The sequence below is a fragment of the Sorex fumeus genome, unplaced genomic scaffold (assembly GCF_029834395.1).
Source record: "Sorex fumeus unplaced genomic scaffold, SorFum_2.1 ptg000072l, whole genome shotgun sequence".
Classification (NCBI taxonomy): Eukaryota; Metazoa; Chordata; class Mammalia; order Eulipotyphla; family Soricidae; genus Sorex; species Sorex fumeus.
In genome coordinates this window covers 53,923,398-53,940,437 of record NW_026606129.1, presented here as the reverse complement: position 1 = coordinate 53,940,437, position 17,040 = coordinate 53,923,398, and the positions used below count along the sequence as shown (strand labels likewise).

Below are 17,040 nucleotides of genomic sequence, written 5' to 3'. Positions count from 1 at the left end.
CTGTCTGTGCTGGTGGCGCCAACCTCCCAATCCGGTGGGTAACTCCCCTCACGCACAGTTTAGCCCTTTATGCTTCTCACATTTCATTCTACATCACTGAAGAGCAAACCAGCTTCATCTTTGAGGCTGTGACTCTCAAGGCCATGTTCCGTATGGATATTCATGCCATTGTCACATTCCATTCCTAAAACTTCAATTTTTTGTGTATGTGTGTATGTGTGTGGGGAGGGAGGAGAGTGGAACCACAATATGGCACTGCTCAATGCTTACTCCTGGCTCTGCAATGAGCAATCACTTCTGACGAGGCTCAGGGGACCATATGGGGTAGCAGAGATTAAACTCTGGTGGGTCACGTACAAGGCGAGAGCCCTCCCTTCTGAACTATGTCTCCAGCCCCTCTTTTTTTTAAAATTTCTTAGACATACTCAGCAGTGCTTCAGGATTATGCCTGCCTCTGTGCTCAGGGATTACTCCTGGAGGTTCTCAGGGGACCACAGGTAGTGCTGGGGATTGAACGTGCTGTATTCCAGCTGTATATAAGACAAACACCTTAGTCCTTGTACTATCTCTCCAGGTCCTAAAACTTTATTTGCCAAGCAATCTAATCAAAGCAGGTAAGTTAGAGACTGGGGGTGAAGGGCCCACCATCAGTCCTCACTCCTGATGCTATGCTAGCTATCAGTGAGTGAATGGCAAAGGGGCGGGGGGCGGGGGGAAGGTAAGAAATCCAGCCGAATTCCCCCAAGAACAAGGGTAGTCATGTGCCTGGAGTCAGAATGCATGGGGGGGTGGGGAGGTATCTCCCTGCTTCCCACACTGCCTTTGTCCTTTGGGTGGATATGACCATGGAGAAGGACCTGAGCTGCTTCTCCAAGACTCCACTTTCCCCTCTGCAAAATGGGGAGACTCTACCTCATAGAGCTGTGGGCAGAATTCAAGGGGATGCAATACATAGCAGCTCAGCCCAGAGAGGGGCCCTCGGGCTGGGCAATCAGTGATACACAGAAGTGGGGGACCACCTTCTCCCCTCGCTCCTGCAGCAAAGTGACAGGCCCTGTGTGGTACAGACACAGTGTCGCTGCCTTTGAGCTCTCAGGGCACTGCAAATACGTGTGAATCAACTGCCTGGCTTTGAATTTGCTCTGCCCAACGCCTGGTCCCCATTTTCTCTGCCCCACACTGCTGACTTCTAACTGATTCTGTTGTAAGAATCATGACATTGACCTATAGAGTCTTGGGCCCTAACAAAACAAACTATTCCCAAACACTGGGCCGGCAGAGGGCAGGGAATCAGGGACCCCATTTGGTCCCAGAGACGAACCAGAGCCTAGATCCCAGCAGCCACTGGTCTGTCTGCCTCAACCTCTCCCTCCATCCACAGTGTGGCCCTTCCTTCAGGACACAACCAGCTCTGTGGGCACAACCCAACTGTCTGTGCCTCAAACTATGTTGCCTTGGGGCTGGAGACAGAGTACAGTGAGTGTTTGTAAAGCCTATGAGGGAACTTGCTTTGCATGCAGATAATCCGAGCTTGATCCTTGGCACCCCATAGGGACCCCTGAGCCCAGTCAGGAGTGATCCCTGAGCTCAGAGCCAGAAGTAAGTCCTGAATGTGGCCCCCAAATCAATGCATAAACAAATAGAAACATCCCAACCTTCATTTACCCGAGACACTTGGTTTTTGACTTGGTATTGGTTCCATTTCACCCCAGGAGGTTTCATTTAAAGCTTAAGGAAGGAGACTCAGTTAGAATAGGAAGGGACTTGTGGCTTACAGGAATGACTCATAGCTGAGAGTCTGAAACGGCACACAGAAAGCCCCTCTGCTCTCCGCTCAGTGCTCACCCCAGCTGTGACCACGCAGCAGGGTCTGAGATCTCCAGGGTCACGATTCTGCTCTCGGCAGATGTCCACCCTTAGATTGGCATATTCTTAAAATTCTACAAGTCCCCAAAGCCAAATAAATCTGCTCTCCATCAGCCTGGAGTTGCTGACCTAGTGACCTTGAGTAACCCCTTGAAACCAGGCAGAGCCAACGACTCACAGGCCATCAGCCCAGCATGGGGTGTGTAGCTGGGGGCAGGTGCTGAAAACATCAAGTTGCTAAGGTGACCAGTGGGACTTGAGAGAAATTCAAACAATTATGCAAACCCAAGACCCATGCTCATCCCTCCTGGCAGCCGGAGCTCCAGAACACCATGCAGGAAGCCGTAGCCCCTCCTGCCATGGGCTTGGGTGTGACCTGAGGTCAGTAGGTCGAGGGGTGCAAGCAGAGACCTCACAGGGCCCCACACTTACAGGCATCAGTCCCCTGATCAATAAGCCAGCATGGGGGGGGCTGGAGCTATAGTACAGCAAGGAGGGCGTTTGCCTTGCATGTGGCCGACCCGTGTTTGATTCCCAGCATCCCATATGGTCTCCCAAGCAGTGCCAGAAGTAATTCCTAAGTGCAGAGCCAGAAACAACCCCTCTGCATTGCCGGGTGTGACTCCTCCAAAAAAAGCAAAAAAATAAAAATAAAAAATAAACCAGGGTGTCGTCTCATGGGAGAACCTGGAAGCCCTTTTCCCTGACGTGGTCCAATAAATTCTAGTTTTGTTGAGAGAGATGTTTGATTATTATTATTATTATTATTATTATTATTATTATTATTTAAATGAAATGCTTTAAACTTTGCCAGTGAGTCTGGGTGAGTGCAGGCATGAGGCAAGTCTGCAACCTAACTTGCGTCTGCAACCTAACTTGCCTGGCTGAGGGCGGCTGAGGCCATGCCTGCTGTTCTAGGTCTCGGGGACTCAGGGGAGCACTTCAGGGAGGAGTCTGAGGTTTAGCGCATAGGCACCTGGAGAAGGGGCTGCCAGGCCCTCCTCTGGTACTCAGGCCCAGCCGAGACACTCTCTGTGGACAAACACTAGCAGCATTTTCCCTTCAGATGCTGCCTTCCTGTATAATGCCCCAGAAAATCAACCCAGAAAAAGTTTCCTGTGCAGCACGACAATTAGCATTTTCATAAACAGGTAGTAAAAACACTGTCCTATCTACTTCCCGTCTCCGTCTCTCTTTCATGGACGCTGAGGGATTCTGGAGATGTCAGAAGCTTGGTCTCTGTCACCAGCACACAGGCATTGATTTTACCCTTAACCTCTCTCCTGAGCTGCAGCCAACACCAGGCCCTTTGACCTCTGACCTGCAAGAGCTGCCGTCCAGAGGAAGCAGCCACAGGCCACTTGGCGCTACCCCCAGCACTGGGTTCACCAGGAGGGCCCTGCCCTGCCCCTCCCTCCCCCCCCCCAGGAGGGCCAGCAGGAGGTGAGCTACCCAGTCCAGGGAGCACGCCCGGCTGAGGCCCCAGCCTTGCAGAGAGCAGAGCTTGCCACCTCCCCTAGAGCCTGCCGGTTCCAGTGCCCTGCGCCTCTGCGGCCCTGCACCTCTCTTCTCCCTGGGACAAGCTTCCTTGCACACTCAGGGGTTCTCCGGGCATATCTCAGCAGCTGAAGCTTCTAACTTGCTTCTCAAAACAAGCGGGGCAAGGGTGGGGATGGGTTGAGGTGACAGGGACAGGCCGAGGCTGCCCTCCCTAGGGAGCGGGTCCAGAGTCCCGAGTTCATGCTGTCGTTGTCCACAAGAGCAGAGCAGCACTGCGTCACCCCCTGAAGGCACCTGCCGTGTCTGTGAGCTGTGACAAGCTTTACCATCAAAGCAACAGATTCTTGGGGAATGTGGGTCAAGGTGAGAACAAGGTTTCTGTCTAAGGCAAGAACCCTGCCTGGAAAGTGACTGTCTCTGAGTGGCAAGGGGGCGTGGGGAGTGTCGCTGCCACATGGGTCCGTGCTCCCTCACTGTTCCTCTTTACTTACTCTAGGGCTTTCTTGAGGGGGGCCCCTGGGTAGCCCAGAAAGAAACCCAGGCTGGGCTCTCTCCCTACAGATCTGGGACCAATATGTGTGAGAGAGAGAGAGAGAGAGAGAGAGAGAGAGAGAGAGAGAGAGAGAGAGAGTGTGTTCAAGAATCCTCGCAAAATCACAAGGTGAGAGCCCTTGCTCAGGGTGGGATGGGGTGCACCCACTTGTCGTAGGAGGGGTTCTCCTCTTTGGGGTCACTTGTCTTCTCCTAAACACCCACAGAGCTATCCATGTCATAGTTTGAACATATTCTCTCTCTCTCTCTCTCTCTTCCCTCCCTCCCCCTCTTCCTCTTTCTCTCCCTTCTTTCCTTCTTCCTCTTCTCTCTCTCTCTCTCTCTCTCTCTCTCTCTCTCTCTCTCTCTCTCTCTCTCTCTCTCTCTCTCTCTCTCTCTCTCTCTCTCTCTCTTCCCCTCCCTTCTTTCTTTTTGGCAGTGCTGGACATAGAACCCAGGGCTTCATACCCACAAGGTCAGTGCTGAGCCCCTAGAACAGGCTTTTCTTTAAGACACTATTTACTGCTCACTGGAAGCCCCTGTGTCTATAGGCACCTCCAGAAACTGCATCTGGCCCAGCTGTGTTGAATCAGCTCTGCAAAGGCCACTGCCGGCCGGGTCAGCCCTGCCCCAGCCCCGACTTGCTGTCCAATTCAGACAAGACCTATCTCCTCTCGGGCCTGGCCGTGTTCTCAGAATGATGTTGGCTCCCAGCTGACACTGTTCTGTCAGTGTCGGCTCCTCTCAGGCCGTGGAGGAAGGAGGACTTTGTGTTAGCCTCTATCCAGTCATGCCTGACTCCGTGCTAAACTCTGAGCCGGGCCTGCTGCTCGTGGAGATTCTTTCTTCTCCAGACCCCTGCGCTAGGGTCACATGTCCAGGTCTGAACATTGGGCTGAGGTCACTGGATGGAGGTGCTGGTTCCTGTGGGGGAAAGCTTCGTGCTCCTGTGGTGACCTGGGTCAACTGTCTACATTACTGCACGGCCTGGGGAAGGCTGACTCTAAGCCCGTGGTATCTACTGAGGGACCGAGTGTAGCAATCTGCTGGAGAAGAGCTTAAAACTCAGTGGCCACTTTGTAACTGTGTCTCTTTGAGATTCAATTTAAAAAAAAAGTTAAGCATTATTAAAAAATAAATAAATAAAACCCAGTTGTCTCCCTTCTCATTCTCTCTTGCAATGACAAGCTCCACCACCACTTTTCATACTGGAAATACAGTTCTAAATTCATTCCTGAAAATGGCACTAATTTAGCATTAGCACGGTCCCCGGGGGCCAACCAGCCAGAAAGTGGAAGGCCCATTTGAAAAATGCAACCTGGAAAAAAAATCAATCAAGTAACATCATTGGAATTTCCAAACAGTTTAGATAAGAGTGCATCATTTGGGAGAAAGTGTTTAACAACTCTATCTTCCTCCCAGATTAAGAATATTTACGTCGAGTGAAAAGAAAGCTTCTTAAGTTGGTTTGGTTGCATCTTTTAAAGGTACAGTTCACACGAAAGGAAATGGAATGTGGTCTCAGCCAAGAGAGGCCGTCAGGGGGAGAAAGGGAAGATGAGGTAAACAAGAAAACCCAAGTTTCAAAGAGATCAAACCATTAAACCATAGGCAGCTTCAAGCACACCACAAAGCACCAGCACTCCACACCATGCCTATGTGTAAGGAAGGGAGGGGTGGAGGTCGGAGGCCTTGGGAAGTCGAGAAAGTCCCATCTCAGTCGTTTACCATGATCCTTAGCCCTGCGTTGGCGAAAGCAGCAAAACTTCCTTTTCTTCTTTTCCTCTTTGAGCAAGTCGGCAACTGTAATCCCTTGAGGTTGAACACAGGCAATTCCATTATGAAACAGTAGAGGGCGGCAATAGCAACGCACACAAGGGCTGTGGGCGTGCTGAGGGGCTCTGGGGCCGGCGCAAACCGTTTGCTGCTCTGTGCTGCTCAGAGGTGGGATCTGACTCCCACTGGCACGGTGCAAGCACCCTCAGCAGCAAATGCACAAGGCCTGCCTGAAGGCAATGCAGCCACTGTGGACTCCGGGCTCCGGGGCACGGCCTGCCTTCTCAGAGGGGCGGCCTAGGAGAGGCCCTTCGGCAGGAGTGCCGAGACCTGGGTCTGCCTCAGGGGTGGGCATTAGGGGGCTGCAGAGGAATTTCTGCTTTCAGATAGACCAGCTTCAATCTCAGCTCTGCTTCCTTACAGACTGGTGGTCTGACAGTGGTTGCCCGGCTATGGGAACGTTTGCTTTCTCTCTTATAAGGTGCTAACCCTAGTCAGACCTGGCCAGCAGGGAATTATCAACACACACGCGCGCGCACACACACACACACACACACACACACACACACACACACACACAGATCCAGGGATGGGACCCACACAAGCAATCAAGGCAAATGCTTTATCACCAGGCCCCTACTCCCCCAAACCTGTACCTGAATCATCTTCAAAACAAAGACTATGCCGCTATGATTTGAGATTCCGAAACCTGGCGGGAACGGCCAGTCCAAGCCCAGCTTCCACCAGCATGGCGAGGCCAGCCAGGATAGATGAGGGTCTCCAGCTGCCATCCCGTGGAACAGGGGTCTCCCTGCTAGCCCTGGGCATGGGGCCCTGCCCACCAGCAACCATGGGCACAGGACCTCTGCAGCATCTCTGGGCACAAGTTTCCCTGACAGCAGCCAAAGCTGCTGTTATTTGCTTTAGAGCTTTTCCTGGAATGTTTTCCATTTTGAACTTGCATCCAGAGGGAGCTGAATGGTGACAAAGGGTTTTGTTTCCAAAATCACATTTTAAAGAGACAATCTTTGAAGACATAAGGCCAGTGAGGGGCAGGAGAGATACTCCAGCAGTCAGGGCCCTTGCCTTGCACTCAGATGACCCAGGTGTGATCCCTGGCACCCAATACGGTCCTCTAAGTCCTTCCAAGAGTGATCCCTAAACTCAGAGTCAGGAGTACGTCCTGAGCACCGCTGGGGGTGGCCCCAAAACCAAAAAAATAAAATGAAATTAAGAAAGTAAATCAAGATCAGCAAGCTTGGGGCTGGAGCGATAGCACAGCGGGTAGGGCATTTGCCTTGCACGTGGCTGACCCGGGTTCGATTCCCAGCATCCCATATGGTCCCCTGAGCACTGCCAGGAATAATTCCTGAGTGCATGAACCAGCAGGAGTAACCCCTGTGCATTGCCACGTGTGACCCAAAAAGCAAAACAAAAAAAAACCCCAAAAAGATCAGCAAGCTTTTGTGCCTTTTGTAAGCAAACCCTGATCTTCTGCTCATCTCCAGACAACACAACACACAGCAGGTGGCACTGTGGAATGAGGAGCCTGCTGCGACAATGCTCTGTGTGTGTGTGTGTGTGGGGGGGTGTATATGAAAGCATGGGAATGAGGTGTGTGTACACGGGAGAGGGTGCACACAGCCTCCCGGAGCAGTAGGAAGAGGGCCCGAGAGGCTGTCGCTGGGTCAGAGCCAGAGTCTCAGGTGCTCCTGCCTTTCTTTGCATAGCAAACATGCCCAGGTACTGGGTTCACTGATCCATCACCCTTCTCACAGTGAAACGGTCTTGCCTTTCTGGCCAGAACCAGAGCAAGATCTCCCTTAAAAGCGATAGCACAGCGGGTAGGGCGTTCGCCTTACAAGCGGCCAACATGGCCGACCCGAGTTCGATTCCTCCGCCCCTCTCGGAGAGCCCGGCAAGCTACCGAGAGTATTCGATATGCCAGACACAGTAACTCCCTTAAAGACAATTTCATTATTTCTAATGCTCTCTTTTTAAAGACTCATCACTGACAATGAGAAGAGTTTAAAATAGAATGTTCAGCTTCCAGATTTTAAGGGCCCTAGGGGGAAAAAAAAACCAAAAAAAAAAAAAAACCAAAAACAAACTCCATTGTTAACCCAGCTGCACACGTCTGAAAAATCACTGGGAGATTTGGTAGGGTTGCTTCAGAAACTTGAAGCTCAGCAAAAAGTTAAAGGAGTCTTGAAAATTGCCCAAATGCTCAGAAACTCACTTCCCAGGGAACCTCGTCCATTCTGTGAATGGTGGAACACCAGCGTTCTAGCAGCAAATTGACAGACCTGGCACTTAACACATTGATGCCACACTGAGCAATTGGTGTTAATTAAACCACATCTAAAGATGAGGCATCAGTGGCACATGCCTACACCAATGTGTTAAACAGTGCTGGAGAGCACCAAGCCAGGCAGCCCAGGCAGCTCTGCCAGGACCCTGGAAGCCTCACCTCTGGTTCAGGAGACAGCCAGACACAGCCAGATACTCAACACGTGGCCACCCAGGCTTCCCACAGGGCCTCCAGTATAGAGGTGGGGTGTGGCTGCAGACCCCATGCAGGCTGCCTTCCCTGGCAGGCATCGTGTCTGCGAGTGTTGGGAACACACAGGGGCAGGCAGGGACCCCTGGTGAAGCCCAGAGAAAAGATGGCGCCAGTCCCTCTCCAAGCACATACCCCTCCCTCACTCTGACAGTAAGCGTCAGTCAGCTAGAAACAGGCCACACCAGATAGAGACAGAGATGCCAGATGAGGTGGGGGGGGGGGGGCAGAGAGGGGGTGAGAGGGAGAGAGGAGGATGCACTGGTGGTGGGAGTGGTTCCATGAGAAACCATTATTAATAGTATTATAAACCCCACAGGGCTGGAGCGATAGCACAGCGAGCAGGGAGTTTGCCTTGTACACGGCTGACCCGGGTTCGATTCCTCTGCCCCTCTTGAAGGGCCCGGCAAGCTACCGAGAGTATCCCGCCTGCATGACAGAGCCTGGCAAGTCCCCATGGAGTATTCAATATGCCAAAAACAGTAACAACAAGTCTCACAATGGAGACGTTATTGGTGCCTGCTTGAGCAAATCGATGAACAATGGGAGGACAGCGCATTATAAACCCCAAAATTAAAAAGTAATAATTTTAGGGAAAAAAGAAGTGACACAACTGACAAGCTTGTTGTACATAGATACTCAAGAGCCATAGAGAGTCTGGAGAGTGGGGATGGGGCCAAGGCCAGAGCCTGTCTGGGGCTGCGCCTGGTTCCATCCCTGGCACTATGTATAGTCCCCTGGGCATCAGTGGCTTCTGCTCAGGCGGCCTCTGAGCATGGCTGCAGTGGCCCCGGGTGTGCCACGGCATGGTGGGATGTGAAGAATGCTCATCCTCACCCTTGCAGCAACTGCTGGCTTGGCCGGCCGACAACGGGAGAGAGTCATTGCCAGATGCTGTTCCAGAGACCTGGGGCTTTGTGGGGTGGGGGTGGGGTGGCCCTGTTACAAAGGGGACGTTGAGGATACACAGAACGCACGAAAGGTTGGCTCCCTGACCCAGAACAGCCACATGACAGGTTCTGGGCTGACACCGGGTCACCCCAGCAGAATACCTGTGGAAACTCAAATCTCAAAGTGGGCTGGAACAGTCTAGAACACTCCCATGCTTGATCCACAGAGGGCAGCGGCCGGGAAAAAATGGGGAATTCCTGTACTTGGTATCCCCCCTACCAACATACAAGACTGTGTCAACACTTATTCTTGAGGGTGCCTGGTCAGGAATGCCCTCTGAGGTGGTCTCAGTCTCTGGGGTCACACTCTGCCCCCACACAAGCCACACTGCACCCTCTGCTGTGTCTCACCCTGAGCTGTAACCCTCACCTTCCCATGCACTCCAGCTGCCCAGCCATGGGTGCACCCCCTTCTCCTCTGCTGGTCTTGGGTGGTGATGGCTGACGCTGAGCTCAGATCTAGCCTTCCCTCGGGGCACAGTTCCACTAGGCCCAGACCTTGTGGCCAGCCCTTCCTCATCTCTCTGCAAGCTGCCTGCCCTCCTGGTGCTGCTGGAGCCTGCCTCCCTCTGCACAGACGTGGCCATCCAGGGAGGAAGCAGCCCTGGTGCTCCCCACCCATGAGTGCTCCTGGCTCCTGGCACCAGTTCCCACATCCACCCTGCTGAGTGAACCGCTGAGCAAGGCCCCTGGGGCCGGAGGCAGATCCTCACCAAGGACATGCACAATGGAGCCCTGAAGAAATTTTTCCTGTCTTTGACTGTCCACTATTTCAGATGACCCGCGAATCACAGACATCTCAGTGACTCCCACCATTGGATTTCAAGCACTGCAAACCCCCAGACAATGATGGACTAGGAAGGAGGAGGAAGAGCAAGAGGCCCCTGCGGAGGCAGCGTGTGGAAAGGGACATCTGGCTTATAGAGGGCAGTGGGGCCTGGTGGTTGGCCAAGCACTGGGCCTTTCTGCTGCAGCGTTCTTTGGTGCCTGGTGTCACCATGTGGGGGATGGTGGAGGGGGCACCGGGGCCACCTGGGCTCAGATGCCTCCTGGCATCACACACAGGGTGACCCAGTTTTGCCCCAGCCCTGTGGCTCCCGGGGTTAGAGTGACGGGGCAGGAACCAATTTGGGCAGCAAAGGGGGAGGGGGCCGTGGTGCAGCCATGGCCACACAGCTTGGACGTGTGTCAACCCCAAAGCCCTGTGAATGAGTGTAGGCACGTAGCAGTCCACCCCCCAGGCAGAACTTCAGAGGGCAGGAGTCGGTGACTCACTCGGCCCCACAGGCTGGAGGAAACAGAGATGTACCTGCGGGCAAGTGCCTGCACCCCAGCCGAGCCCCACCCAGTCCAGGGTGGGGGTGGCCGCCACCTACTGTTCCGTTTGCTCTCCTCTCCTCCTTCCTCCTCGTTCTCGGGATCGATGTCCTCTGCTTGGGTGATCCAGTCCAGGTAGCCCTTCAGATCTTCTTCCAGTTGCTGCTTCTCTCTGAGCTTCTGGAAGTCGCCCCGCGCCTTCGCCTTCTCTCTCTCCTTGGAGAATTCTCTGGGGGAGGGAGAGAGGGCAGGCCGGTGTCAGGACGCCCTGTGTGAGCGCCCCCGGACCCACCAGTTCCCCACCCCCAGCATGACAGCCGGAGGAGGGGGGGTTACAGGGGGCCATAGATGCAGAGCACAGCTGCAAGAGGGCCACACACAGACAGACAACAGGACAGCGTCTCCCCAAGCGAGGCCGTGGACGCGAGAGGAGCAGAGCCCACCCCCACACCACACACATGCAGTGCCTCGAAGGTGAGCCCCCTGCAGCCCACCACAGCCCAAGGAGCCTGGGCCCCACCCGCAGTGCCTGGTCATGGGTTGGGGGCGGGTGGCTCACGATACCCCCCACTGGGGCCCACCTCTACCTCCACCACCCCCACCCCCCCGCCACTTCAGTGTCTTGCCTCCACTTTAGTGGGAACAGACCCAGGAGCACTACACCGGGGTCCACAGAACACCAAGCATAGAGCCCCTGCAGTACATGAGTATGCCCTGTATTCTGACCCCTGACCAAAGCAGGAACCCGAAGCGGTAGTGGGGGGCAGTGTTCCGGGCACCCACACTGCAGTGGGCCAGAGCCTGGGCAGAGTCAGAACAGACCCACGTCCTGGCCCCTGCTCTTCCCAGACTGAACCCAAGGCACCACTGCTGTCTCGGCCTTCACGTCCCCCAGCCTCTCCCCTCTCCCAAATCTCCCCAGTGTATGGCCCTTTTAGGGGAGCACCTGCCTGGGAAAGGCCTCGTGCGTGCTCCAGGATGTGCAATGTCCTTGATGTGGCCTCTAGCACCTACCTGTCACCCACTCTCTGTGCCTGCACAGAGAACCCTGCATTTGCTCAGGCGCATGTGAGAGTCAGGGTCGGGGGGTCACATGCAACAGCCCCTCTGCACATCCCACCCTGCACCGGTGACAGGAGCCAAGATTCCCGCCTTACGGATCTGCTGAGGCTGTGACTGAGCCGGGACAGGAGTAAGGAAGGGTGACAGGCAGTGCGGCATCTGTCTGAGTGCAGACCCCCGGACCTGAGGGCCTCGTCCCTCCATTCCCGCAGCCTTTGTCAAATACACAGTCAGCAGCTCCCTTCTGGGGCCTCATTTACTGACACACCTGGTGGTGGAGGCACTTACTTACACAAAGCCAAGCCTCCAGCCCCTGTCTTCCTCCTTCTCTGGGCTCAGGGCTGTGAAGGGTTTTGTAAAGACTCTCAATCGGGATCAGATACGAGAATTCCCGCCCCAGCCACAGCAGGGAAGGAGGCCATTCCTTGTTCCAAAATCACCCACTTTTTTGGATGCCCCCAGAGCCCATCCTTAGCTCTGCTAGGGCTTGTCTATCCCCACCATTACCCTCTGGGAAGTGAGGCAGGGTTGAGGCTGTGGGCGCACAGGGATGTTCCTGAGACTGCAGCCTTGCTGTCCCCAGGCACTGGGCAGGGGGACTGCAGTTGATCCAGACCCACAGAGGTTTTCTGCCCTCAGAGTCAAGGGTCCTTCCTGGAGAGCAGGACATATTCCAGCCTCCAGGAGAAACCGTTCTGAGGATGGTATCTGGCTCATGCCAGTCACACCAAGAGGATAACAGTGGCTTCCAGAGAATGCAGCCTGCAGAGCTCAGCCCGAGACTAATTCCTGAATCCCAGTTTTGCTCCCGATGCAGAATCACATCTCCGAACACGGAGCAAAGAGCCAGCTAGCCACATGGCCAGGGGACACAGTAAGTGGAAGTTGACCGGAAAGATCTAGGAAGGGGTAGTCTCTTCTTTACCCAAAGCATCTGAGCAAAAATTTTTATGCATCTTTGGATTCTGAACTTCAAATGCTAAATTTAAATATTTAAATACAGAGTATTCTTACTGAGGATCCTATCTGATTTGAGTTCTTGTAGACAGAACAACAGGAAGCTAGCAGAAGAGCCATTGCATGATAACTTATGGCTTTTGAAGAAGGGGTTTCCCTTCTTATTTTTTGGAAAGAAACATGTTTTCTTCACAAACTCCTTCTACAGAGTTCTTTCACACTAGGGCTACAGCATCTCCTCCCTACAATGTCATTGTGGCCCCTCCATGGTTGTTGGGATGCGGTGACGCAAAGATCGGCAAAGCCCTACAATGACTAAAATTTCTGTAAATAAAAAACTCTGCCAAGCCCTGGCTTATGGCCCACATATTTTAAATAACAGCCACAGTTGCCAGCAGACATACAACAAAGCTGTGAATGTAAACCCTCTCGACTGGGCTTGGGCAGTTCTGAGTGGCTAATACTTTGTATTTACTGATTTGAATGGAACTGAAATTCAGGAGATGCTTTCCTGTCAGCAAGGGCACAGAGCGAAGGAGAAGGGGCAGGGAGGGGGCATCCTGCATGATGACCTCAGTGCCCTCCATCAGATCACAGCATCTCTTTGACCTGGACTGAGTCCCAGCTCCTCTCCCTGCATCCCTTTCCTCCCCTGCCAGACACATGGGACACCTGTCCGGCCATTCACTCAGGGATGCAGCACAACAGCCAGTCAGCTGAGACTGTGAACGCCACAAGGCATGGAACTGGCCCAAAGGGCAAGTGTGCAGTGTTTGGTTGTTGAATCTGGGAACACAACAGAAGGATGATGGGAAAGCTCGCCCCAACACCAAAGGGAAACAACTGCACAGCTTTGACTGGCTCTGGGCTGTGATGTTCCTGGCAGAACTGAGAAGCGCAAGAGGACGCGGGAGATCCCAGGGCTCCTCGTGCTGAGCCAGCGAGTCCTCCATCCACACTGCAGTGCCCGCGGCTCCGCTGCGCACAGCGCTTTCTCGTCCCAACAAGCCTCACTTGAACCTGCTGAATCTCAATTCTCAAGTCCCAGTGGATGATGGGAAAACAACCTCTTTGCATTTGTGGTGAGAATGTGTCCTGCTGGACCCCGATTATTGGGGGGATTAAATAATAGTCCCGAATAAAAAGCCATTGGCAGAAATTCTCACTCTTGCCGTTGACCAGAAATCCTACAACTCATATATGACAGCTGCTTACGGGCTCCTCTGAACTCTGAGGGGGCATTTAACCCAAAGAAGGACACCAGAAGTGCTGAGACGAAGAAGAGGCAGATGTGCAAAAGAAGAGGAAAGAAAGAAACCCTTGAAGGAAAAACAAACAGGGGACTGGGGCAAATGGAGCAGAGGGCTTGATAAGAGTGCAGAAACACTACAAAAATCTACCTTTTTCTAGAGTTTTGACTCTTGGAATCACATTGCACTACACATTAAAATTTTTCTTACAAGGGCCACACCTGGCACTGCACAATGGCTTCGGGCCACTCATTAGCAGAGCCTGGCCTGAGCAACAGATGGGGTTTGGGGGTCACCAGGGTTACACCTGGCAGGGGCAGGTACAAGGGCATGAGAGCGAGACCCAGGGACAAGCTCTTTCCTCTGACCCTACACACTGAAATTTTAAACTAAATCAAGAAGAAGAGGAAGGAGGGAAAATGCTCCTACAATTAGAAAGGAAACATAGGGACCTAATTACTCTTCAAATGAACCACAGAACCATACTGAAAGGGAAAGACAAGACGAGCTTAAGGAGCTTAGAAACATCCAACGCAGCCCCTCCCCTCCCCACCCGCTCTGCCGCTGTCTTGGGCAAGACTGGAGCAAGGGAAAGGCCCAGGCAAATGCTGAGCCTTTTTAGTGGGTCTTCTTGTAGTTATATGGCCGAAACACTGGCTTGTTGTTGATGTGTTGCAGGATTTAACAAAAGAATAGAATTTAACAAAAGAATAGAAATGCTGATGGATGTGAGAGCCGGGGCTCTTGCCAGGGAGGAAGAGACAGAAACAGGGAGAGAGGAAGACAGGAAAAACCTTCTGGGGACAACCTGGGATTGATGTGGATTCACGATTTCTAAGAGTTATGTGGATGAGCACATGTGCTGCTTTGTGTGTGTGTGTGTGTGTGTGTGTGTGTGTGTGTGTACATATATGTTCAAGATGTCCTCTGGAAGGAACTAGAAGACACTGGTGGTTCTGAGATCCCCTAGAGTCCAGATCTCAGTCTAGATTACCATTTCTCTCTAAAAGGAGAGAAAAGCGAAGGGTTGATTTGGGGACCGAGGCAAGGAAGGGTCAGGTGAGAACTGCGAATAAGCACTCAACCATTTCATTTCAAATAAAATGAAGACATGCCCTAGGGACAGAGGGGTCAGAGAGTGGCCTCCTACATGTCAGATCAGGGATGACATTTGGGCCACAAATAACTCAGGACAGCAATGAGTTACAAAAATACTAAAAAAAAAAATTGTTCACAACCCCCCTCCTATATAGGTGCAAATGAAAAAGCAAGTAAGATTTTAAAAAATGCAGACATGCGTTCAAATTAACGGGCATGCTATGTTCTCATTCTTGCAGCTCTAGTGCAGACCCAAAGGATTCCCAAATGAAAAATAATTGTGTTTGGAATGTGTAACTGGGAATCCAATGCAAGTTTGTGCTGTTCTCTATTCATTTCTACTTCCGACTAGACTGCTGGCTCCTTGTGGGAATGGATACTGCTGTACATTTCCAAGGTTTTCTTCTTACACCTCTTGTTTTGGCTTGTTTTGGGCCACATCCAGGTATGCTTAGGGCTGACTCCTCCCTCTGTGCTCAGGGATCACTTCTGGCAGTGCTCAGAGGATCAGACCCAGGTCAGCCACGTGCAAGGCAAGCATCCTACCCGATGTACTACTGCTCTGGCTGACATGCCTCTGTCTCCTCCAGAATGGCCCCTTGCCCTTTCAGGCAGACCCGCAGGAAATCTGGGCACCCCCAAACTTGCAGACAACAAAATCAGCCCTATTCTGGCCAGAAAGCTCAGCTACTGGGCAGAAAGCCCCCCACTTCCTGGGGGAACCTAGCAGCCAAGAACTGGGAGGTCTCCATAGCCCCCACAGCCAGCCTTTCCTGTCCCCAGATTGTTTGTATACCCAGAGGTGGCACTTGGTTCCCTCCTGGGTTACAAAATCCTCCCACTATGTCAGTCTCCTATTCAAGGCACGCTTTCTCGAAGAGGAGGCCCTGCAGGCAGACTGGGTCAGCTGGCTCTCCACAGCCGCTGCAGATGGACGCACTCCCAACCCCGAGCACCTCAGGATGCCTCGTGGTGCCTCCGCACTGCCCTGAAAACTCAAGGTCAAACGTGTCAGCCGGGGGTGAGGCCTTCCCACCCTCTCTCTCCCGAGAATCCAACCTGACTTTTCTTACAAGGCACTTAGCACACTGTCTGCCCAATTTTCAATTCCCCCACACCCTGAGTCTTTGTCCCTAAAATGTTTCAAGACCCATTTTCCCAGACTTGACCCTCTAAACAGCCAGAACTCTCACACGGACAGGTGTGAGCCGCGGATAGGGGTGTCCTGCCTCAGCTGGACGCCTCACTGCGTGGCCTTCTCAGGGCAATGCAGGCCCCATCTCCACTATCTGGAGAGTGACTTTGAGGGACTCTTACTATTTCAAAGAGGAAGCCTCAGTTTCCCCTTGCCAGCTGCCAAGAATGGCTTCATTTTAACTGTTCCTCATTCTACACTCTAAATGTTCCAGCCAGTTTCCTGGGCTCTCTTTGAAACTTGGGGAGCCCATTGTTTCCCAATACCACACCTCCTTATGTATGGACAGATAGATAAATGATGCTCCACGCTTAGGACCTGAGAGATAAAGAGAGATTATGGCAGCGCAGCTGATCAAAGGAATCCTAAAAAAACTAAAAATCAAGGAAGGCCTCACAGGACAGGCCTGACTGAGAAAATGAGATGTTAAACTTAACAACCGCAAAGGGTCTCAAATGATAGACCATCATGGGAAACAAACTAAACCAACGGGGAATCTTTTCTTAACTGTTGTGACAGCCCAACCATTAGATGAGAAACACACAGATCCAATCTCTATTTAAAATGACACAAAGATCCTGCACCTTAACTGAGTCCTACTGAGCTTCCTCCCCTGCCAGGGGCCTTCTTCCTTTTCTCCTCAGCACACTTCTCACCTCTCTCATGCTGCGTCTGAGCAGTTCCAGGGATGAAAATACTCAAGAACCAACACGGCCAAACATGGAGACCCACCCCTGCCCTGGCATCACTACTCTCCTGCAAAACCCTGAGGAAATGGAAGTTCAGAAAGGCTGGCTACAAAACACTTAACCGGCTCTAGGATCCTCGACAGACCCACCTTGTGGGCACATGGAGGCAGAGGGAGGAGAGACGCGCATGGGATCAAACACGGGAAGGGTATTAAACCCCAGAGTCAGGGGCTGACAACTGTCCCTTGCAGTAGGAAAGACGCCCCCCTGGTCAAGCCAGCAGCATCGA

At 52.7% G+C, this 17,040-nt stretch overlaps 1 protein-coding gene across 17 annotated transcripts in view; it reads right to left on the bottom strand.

Moving 5' to 3' along the window:
• The window catches only part of CACNA1D (calcium voltage-gated channel subunit alpha1 D), a 339,546-nt gene that overhangs the window by 96,062 nt on the left and 226,444 nt on the right, over positions 1-17,040 (bottom strand). For all 17 annotated transcript variants that reach the window (XM_056129079.1, XM_056129078.1, XM_056129077.1 and 14 more), the window contains exon 9: positions 10,560-10,729. In XM_056129079.1, the coding sequence (XP_055985054.1) occupies positions 10,560-10,729 (170 nt within the window). The remainder of the gene's footprint in view (positions 1-10,559; positions 10,730-17,040) is intronic.